Source organism: Vigna angularis, chromosome 1 (genome assembly GCF_016808095.1).
Source record: "Vigna angularis cultivar LongXiaoDou No.4 chromosome 1, ASM1680809v1, whole genome shotgun sequence".
NCBI classification, from domain to species: Eukaryota; Viridiplantae; Streptophyta; class Magnoliopsida; order Fabales; family Fabaceae; genus Vigna; species Vigna angularis.
In genome coordinates this window covers 37,298,935-37,307,338 of record NC_068970.1, presented here as the reverse complement: position 1 = coordinate 37,307,338, position 8,404 = coordinate 37,298,935, and the positions used below count along the sequence as shown (strand labels likewise).

Below are 8,404 nucleotides of genomic sequence, written 5' to 3'. Positions count from 1 at the left end.
GGGGAGGCGCTCGAGTGGTTTAACTCACTCTACTCCAATTCCATCGAGACTGCAGCGTTTGTTCAATCGATAATTCGCCAACAGCAGTACTCAAGACTTGACCGTCTTCGAGTTGGTCACCCTGAAACAAGGGAAGGAAGAAACTTTAATAGCGTTCATGGATCGCTACCTGAAAAATGTTCGACGAGTGAAAGGCTTGAGCCCGGAACTTTCCTTGCATTACATCCTTCCCGCTCTCAAGCCCAGGCCGTTTAAGGACAGCGTCTGCCGGCGGACGCCCAAGACCATGGAAGAACTGCGAGAGAGGGTGGCTGACGAAATAAGGGTGGAGGAAATGAAGTTGTCGTATAAGAAGGAAAATCAGGAGAGCAAAGAAGAAAGAACTGACGGGGTTAAATCGAACGGCCAAGTTGGGAAGCCCGGGGGATTCAAGCAAAGAGAACCGTCCCGGGGGCCACGATTCCAGCAATACACCCCCTTGAACGCCCTCGGGCGAAGATTTTCCAAGAAGCTTTGAGTGCGGAGTTAATCCCAGAGTCGAAGAGGCGACCTACTCCGCCAAGGGCGGATGGTAATAAACACTGTATGTATCACAAGAACATGGGTCACACCACAGATGAGTGTGTAACCCTGAAGGATAAGATCAAAGAACTAATTCGTGCGAGGCAATTGAAAAGGTATGTGCGGGTCGACCGCCCCCACGCGCCCATAGACCGATCAAGTCCACGGCGGACCAATCCTAGGAAACCAGAGAAGCAAGGAAGGTCTAGAAATGACCAGACCGACCGCCCACGATCGGAGAGGCGACGAAGTAGAAGCCATAGCAGGAGCCACGACCGTCCCTTACGAGGACACATCAATACAATATCTGGTGGTTTCGCCGGAGGAGGATCTTCTTCATCTGCCCAGAAGTGTCATATGCGGGCTTTACAGTTCGTTCACTCGGTGGACAAGTCCCGGAGGACGATGCCCCCCATTATGTTTTCGGATGAAGACTTTCACGCCCCTAATCCCGATCAGGATGATCCGATGGTGATAACAACGGAGATCGCCCAGTACAGTGTGAGTAAGGTACTGATGGACCAAGGGAGCTTAGTAAACATCCTCTACTGGAAGACTTTCCAACAGATGGACATATCGGAAGACCTGATCGTCCCACACAACAAGCAGATCGTAGGTTTTGCAGGCGAGAGGGTAGACACTAGAGGATATATGGATTTGCGCACAAGACTCGGGACCGGTCGGCACAGTGAGGAAAAGAGGGTCAGATACTTGTTGGTGGAGGCAAACACCTCCTACAACATACTACTGGGTCGACCGTGCCTGAACGCCTTTGGAGCGATCGTATCAACCCCCCACCTCACGATGAAGTTTCCCTCGCACAAAGGGACAATCTGCACTGTCTGGGCGGACCAAAAGACGGGTAGGGAATGCTACGCCACAGGCCTGAAGCTTCACACCCGCATGGTGAGAAGGAGGACAGGTGGTTCCGAGGTGGCTATGGTCGACCTTGACCCATTGACGAACACGAAAGATCGACTGGAACCCCTCGGGGAGATGCAGCCAGTCCTGATAGGGAAAGACGCTTCCTAGACCACCGTTATGGCTAGGGGGCTACAGCCCAAGTTGGAGCAAGAAATTTGGTTCGTCTTGTGGAAGAATCGTGACTTGTTTGCGTGGACAGCCGCTGATATGCCAGGGATCCACCCCTCAGTCATGTCACATAAGTTGGCATTGTTCAAGGAAGCGTGGTCAGTGGCGTAGAAGAAGCGGCGGATGGGAGAAGAGAAGAGGAGAGCCATAGAATAGGAGGTCGGGAAGTTAAAGGAGGTCGGGTTCGTCAAAGAAGTGACGTACACCACTTGGCTCGCCAACGTGGTAATGGTGAAGAAGGCCAGCGGAAAATGGCAAATGTGCACCGATTACACTACCTCAACAAAGCTTGCCCAAAGGACTCTCATCCCTTGCCGAGCATAGACGCCTTAGTGGACGAAGCCTCCGGCCACCGGATGTTAAGCTTCCTAGATGCATATTTTGGGTACAATCAGATACCCATGTATGGACCGGATCGGGAAAAGACGACATTCATCACCGAGAAAGCAAACTTATGTTACGAAGTTATGTCATTCGGCTTGAAGAATGCTGGGGTCACCTATCAACGCTTGATGGATAGGATCTTCGCGGAACAGATCGGTCGGTGCATGGACGTGTATGTCGATGATATGGTCGTTCGTTCACCAGACGGATGATGCCATGTGAAGGACTTGGAAGAGGTGTTCCAGCAGGTTAGAAGGTACGGGATGCGGCTAAATCCGGTCAAATGCACGTTCGGAGTAGCCGCTGGAAAATTCCTGGGTTTCATGCTCACTGCCCGGGGTATTGAAGCCAATCCTGACAAATGTGCGGCCGTGTTGGAGATGCAGAGCCCAATCACTCTTAAGGAGATCCAAAGATTGGTCGGCCGGCTCATGGCTCTATCGCGATTCATTCCCAAGCTGGCCGAGAGGGTCAAACCGATGCTTCACAAGATGAGGAAGGGACCCGCCGTCGAGTGGGATGCTGAGTGTGAACAAGCATTTCAGGATGTCAAGACAATTCTGATGAACCCACCGGTGATGAACCGTCCGACACCAGGCGAAGACTTGCAGATCTTTCTGGGTGTGTCTTAGTCTAAAATCAGCACAATATTAATGCAAGAACGACCCAAACCCAGGCTCGTATACTTCATCAGTCGAACCCTTCAGGAAGCCGAGACGCGATATCAACAAGTTGAAAATGTTTCCTTAGCTTCACTGAATGCGTCCAAAAGGCTCCGGCCGTAGTTCTAGAGTCACCAAGTAATTGTTAGGATCGACTTCCCCATCTCCAAGATTCTGAGGAAACAGGACCTGGTAGGACACATGGTGGCATGGGCTGTCGAATGTCGGAATTCGGCCTGCACTACGAGCCAAAAGGATCGGTTAAAGGCCAACATTTGGCCGATTTTGCAGCAAAATTACCCCAAGCGATCAGTGACGAGTGGAATTTGTACGTCGACAGCGCATCCGGAAGAATAGTGAGCGAGGCCGATATAGTCCTGGAGGGCCCGAACGGCTTCTTGTTGCAGCACTCCTTGATCTTATTAAGTTCAAGGTATCCAACATCCAGGTGGAGTACGAAGCCCTGGTGGTCAGCCTGAAGCTTGCAAGAGACATGGGGGCTCGGAAGGTCGTATGTCTGACGGACTCCCAGCTTGTTGTGGGTCAAATGAATGGAGAGTTCCAGGTGAAGAAGGAGCAGCTCCTTCGGTATTTTCATCGAGCAACCGCCCTCGTAAAGTTGTTCCACAAGATCGACATCTAGCATATTCCTCGCGAGGAGAACACCTGGGCGAACATGTTGTTGAAGTTGAGTTCGGGAAAAGAGAAGGGGCAATTGACGACGATTATACGCCAAGTTTTGCTACAGCCGTCGGTCGAATGTTTGATGGTGTATAATGTTGAAATTGGAGATTGGCAAACAGAGATCCAAGCGCTAATGACCCAACAAGATGCAGGACAATCGATTAAGCCGACGGACGCCGAGAAGATCGTTCGTTACCTTATGGTGGTGGACGACCTATACCGGAGAGCATTCTCCACCCCTCTCCTCAAGTGTCTCGACAAAGAGGAAGCACAGTATGTTATGGACGAGCTCCATAATGGAGTCTGTGATTTCCATACCGGTCGTCGGGCTCTGAAGGCTCGGATACTGAGGGTCAAGTACTATTAGCCGACTATGGAAGAAGACACTAAAGGATTCATCCAGAAGTGCCTCAGCTGCCAGGCCCACGCCAACAACACCCACGCACCACCCCACACCTTGCACACCATGACGTCACCCTGGTAGTTCGCACAATGAGGGATGGATATAGTCGGTTCGTTCCCAACAGGTCGGGCACAGAAGAAGTTCCTCCTCGTGGTGATCGATTATTTCACCAAATGGGTGGAGGCGGAACCCTTGGCGACCATAACGACATCGCAGGTCCAAAAATTTTGTTGGAAATTGGTGTGTCGATTTGGTCTTCCTCGAACGATCGTCACAGATAACGATTGACAGTTCATCGATAAGAAGTTGGCCGAGTTTTACAAGGGTCTGGGGATTAAGCACGTTACCAATTCAGTGGAACACCCTCAGACAAACAGTCAAGTGGAGGCCATGAACAAGACCATAGTGGATGAGCTAAAGAAGCGGTTGGGTGAAAGGAAAGGAGCGTGGATTGACGAACTCTCAGAGGTGATATGGACTTACCGGTGCACACCGCATGGGACGACCGACGAGACCCGTTTTAACTTAACATATGGCACTGACGCCATGTTGCCAGTTGAATTAGGAGAACCCTCGTTGCGGCGCCAGATGGAGGACCTTCAGTTGAACGATGAAGAGCTAAGGGTGGAACTTGACTCCTTGGAAGAGCGAAGGGACCGGGCGGCATTGAGAGCCGAAGCGTGCAAACGAATGGTGGAAAGAAAGTACAATTCTAAAGTCCGGCCCAGGAATTTCCAGGAGGGCAATCTGGTGTGGAGAAAGACTGGGGAAGCAAGGCGGACGGCCACTCACAGCAAACTCGCAGCCAAATGGGAGGGACCTTTTCAAGTGGCGGAAGCACTGGGGAACAGAGCCTACAAGCTACTGCATATAGACGGACATCCAATCCCAAACACTTGGAATGCTACTCACTTAAAATTTTATTTCATTTAACCACTTTTGTTTGTACATTCTATTTTCGATGATTAATACGATGGCAGGGTGTCTCCCTTTTGTGGCAAAGATTTCTACGATAAAGACATATTCCTATAAAGCGTTGAATAAAAAAGAAATCTAAGTTGATGAACGGAGAGTTCCAAACGGAACCACTGTCAACTTGATCAGGCGATGAACGGAGAGTTCTTCCCGAAGAACCAGCTCGGAATCTACGAAAATCCAAGTTGATGAACGGGGAGTTCCAAACGGAACCACTGTCAACTTGGTAAGGTGGTGAACAGAGAGTTCTTCCCGAAGAACCACTACTGCCCGGAATCTACGAAAATCCAAGTTGATGAACGGGGAGTTCCAAACGGAACCACTATCAACTTGGTCGGGCGGTGAACGAAGAGTTCTTCCCGAAGAATCACTACTGCCCGGAACCTACGAAAATCCAAGCTGATGAACGGGGAGTTCCAAACGGAACCACTGTCAACTTGGTCGGGCGATAAACGGCTCGGTCAATCCCAAGATAAATTCTTAGATAAACGCTAATAAATGACAAGAAAATGAAGCTAAACGACCGGTAAGGCCATAATCAAACAAGCAAATTGAAGAAAGCAAATTGTATTGATGAGTAAGGGGTATACAAAAAGTCGGTCATGGGACGGTCTGGCCAACACCTAAACAAGTTAAGATGTTGGACAGCCGGCCACATGAACAAATACATCAAAAAAATTTGAAACAAATAAAAACCCCTAACAAAGTTGGCAAAATCACTCGGCCCCACGGCCATCATCAACACCACCGGTAGCATTAGCGTTCTCGGCATCCTTGGTTGCCTCATCGACGCCATCACCCTCCACCCTCTGGTCACCAACACTTGGAGGGTCCTTCATCTCCTATGGCTCATCTTCAACAGTCGGGGCGTCAAGATGAACCAGGACCCCATCAAAGACATCTTTTTCGATGTTGAATCCCAAGGCATAGGGCTCCCGGATCCCTACCAAAACAGACGCCTGATGGAGAGCTTTATTAAAACCCTCCTCGTGTTCAAACACGATGCCCGTCTCCAGCTCGGACACCTTCTCTTTGGCCTTTGCCAAATCATCCGCTAGCACCCAATTCTTCTAAAGGAGACCGCCCTCCGTTTTCTTTTGACGGGTGACTACCACCTTCAGCTGGCCGCTCTCCTTCCGCAGCTGGTCATGATCAGCTTGAGCGTCACGAAGCTAATCCGAGGTTTCGGCCAACTTCTTTTTGACCTCGTCCAGCTCGGCCTGGAGCTCGTCGATCTTTCTATCAGAATCATCTTGAGCCAACAACATTTGATCCATTGCTGCCCGATATTCTTCAGAGACCTTCTTCTCGACAAGCAGCTGCCTTGACGTTCTCGACCCCCCGGCGGTCAGCAAACTCCCTAAGGTACCAAGCCAGGGAAGTCGCCCGGGTAGACATTTCCAACATCGCGTTGGTCAAGTCAGCCTCCGAGAGCGGCTTTGTCAACGCCCGCTACGAAGAACTGGCGCCGACTCCTTTCCTAGAAGCCATAAAGTTGGATTGGCGGGGGGAGCAGACATCATATCTGGCATGGAGGAAACCCAGCCACCCTATCTTTGACGGACGTCAAGGAAACCCAGCCACCCTTCGGGAGCGGGCGAACTTCGGGAGTGGAAGAAAACTGCGATTGTTGGATTTACGCCAACCACCAAACACACCACCAAGAATGCTTGGACGGCTGCCCAAGAGTTCGGATGTAGCTGTACAGGGACGACGTTCATTTCCCGGAGAACGGCCGTTTGAAACTCCGTAAACGGCACCCGGACGCATAGTTGATTGAAAAGAGTGGCGTACATGAAGAACAAGTCATCCGGGCTGGTTTCCTTCCCGTGATAAACTCGCTCATTCTTTAGGCTGACTCCCGCCCGAATCAGTCGGGAGTCCTCTACGTCTCGGACGGCATATAGCTAGCCGACTCTCCATGTCAGCACCTTTTTAGTAGCATACTCCGATGCAAACAAGCTGGCGTCGTGAGGTGCCCAGTCATACCCCGGAATGACAGTCCCGGTACCGTCTGGCTCTAATGCCGAGCCATCTACAGGAATACCACCCTTGAGAAGATGGATATGTATCCCATAGATAATTCGTTTATCCGCCTTAGCAGGGAAATTAGGCTCTAGCCCTGGAGACCGGACAGACTCTTCCAAGAAGGAGGACGACACTGAGCTTGGAGAAGAACCACGCTCGCCATCACCGCCCAACGACCTCCCGCCGCCTCTACCCGACGACTCCAAAGAAGACTCAACATGGACGACCGCCATTTATTACCGAAGAAAAATGAATGCTCTAAACTTGAAGAAGAAGGAGAAAGTGAAAATGACAGCGTCCCCTCTCTATTTATAGGAAAAAAAATTGTAATCGTTAAGGCATCCTCACCGTTAAAAATTATCACGATTTACGGTCCAAATGCGAAGCCGCTTCAACTTCTGTCTCTCGACACACGACACGTATATTCCCACCCAAATCAAGTTCCAAAAATCGATAAGCAAAAGCCCAAAAAATTTGGCCCAATAGCTAAGATGAGAGCCATCCAGCCCAACCATTGAATAGGACGGATGGTCAACAAACGGAGCCCACACACCTGCTGTCGAGATTTCACCTAGTCATAAACCCAACGTTCACTATGTGCACTAGGGCTTGGGGGGCTTGTGTACCATATGGATCGGGCGGTCCGAGAGCAACGTCGGAACCTACATGACTGTCGGCGTTTCTTCAATCTTTTTTACTCCTCTAACAGCAGTACCGGCGGCTTGCATAAATACTCATTACACACAGTGCAACCCGACCGTTCATCCTTCCACTCGGGTGAGTAATGATGGTCTACCGTACGGGCGGCTGTGCAAGACCGGACGATCGTTAAAACTAGGTCACTAAGACTAAGATTAAGGTAAATAATGATTAGAGTTATTGGGCTGGAATTGGGCCGTGATTAACTTTTCACTAATCCCAAGCCCATAGCGAAAACTATAAATACAGGTCAGAGGTAAGTGGTAGATATGTTGCATTTACTGCACATTCATTACTACTTCATTGAATCGCCAAACAGTTCTTGTATGACTTTGGCATCAGAGAATCTTTGACAGGTTCCCCCCAGACGGAAGAGCGGACAACAGAGCTTGGAGCGAGACCGGACGGCTAGAAGACAAATTGTGTAGGAGTTTAGTGACTTAGCCCCAAATAACCGAAACAATAAGTAATAGAGGAAGTTTTCACCCTCCGCAGAAAAACCTCCGCAAATTGAATGTGATACCAAGTGTTGCGGAAAACTCTCGCAAATAAGTTGTGGTGACTCTAACTACGGCGATTTGAAAAACTCCCACAAATTAATTTATGGAGGGTAAAAATCCCAGCAAATAAAAAATAAACCTTCACTAATTAATTTTTTTTTTGTAGTGCAAGTATATATTATTGTAAGGAGACACTTACTGTACATAGATTTCCATAATAGTAAGATATTGTTCGCTTTGAATCAAAGATTTCATAGATTTACTTTTGTCACCACTCCAAAAAGTCTCTTATCCATAAATAAAGGTATCTTTTATATATATATATATATATATATATATATATATGTGTGTGTGTGTGTGTGTGTGTGTGGAGGGTGATGGTGTAGAAAAAATAAAACTAATAAACTCGGACAAGC

At 49.1% G+C, this 8,404-nt stretch overlaps 1 protein-coding gene across 1 annotated transcript; it reads left to right on the top strand.

Moving 5' to 3' along the window:
- The first annotated feature begins 600 nt into the window (after positions 1-600).
- LOC108327381 (uncharacterized) lies at positions 601-1,593 on the top strand. The gene has a single exon (XM_017561093.2). The coding sequence runs from the start codon at positions 601-603 to the stop codon at positions 1,591-1,593; it is 993 nt and encodes a 330-aa protein (XP_017416582.2).
- Positions 1,594-8,404: the final 6,811 nt, after the last annotated feature.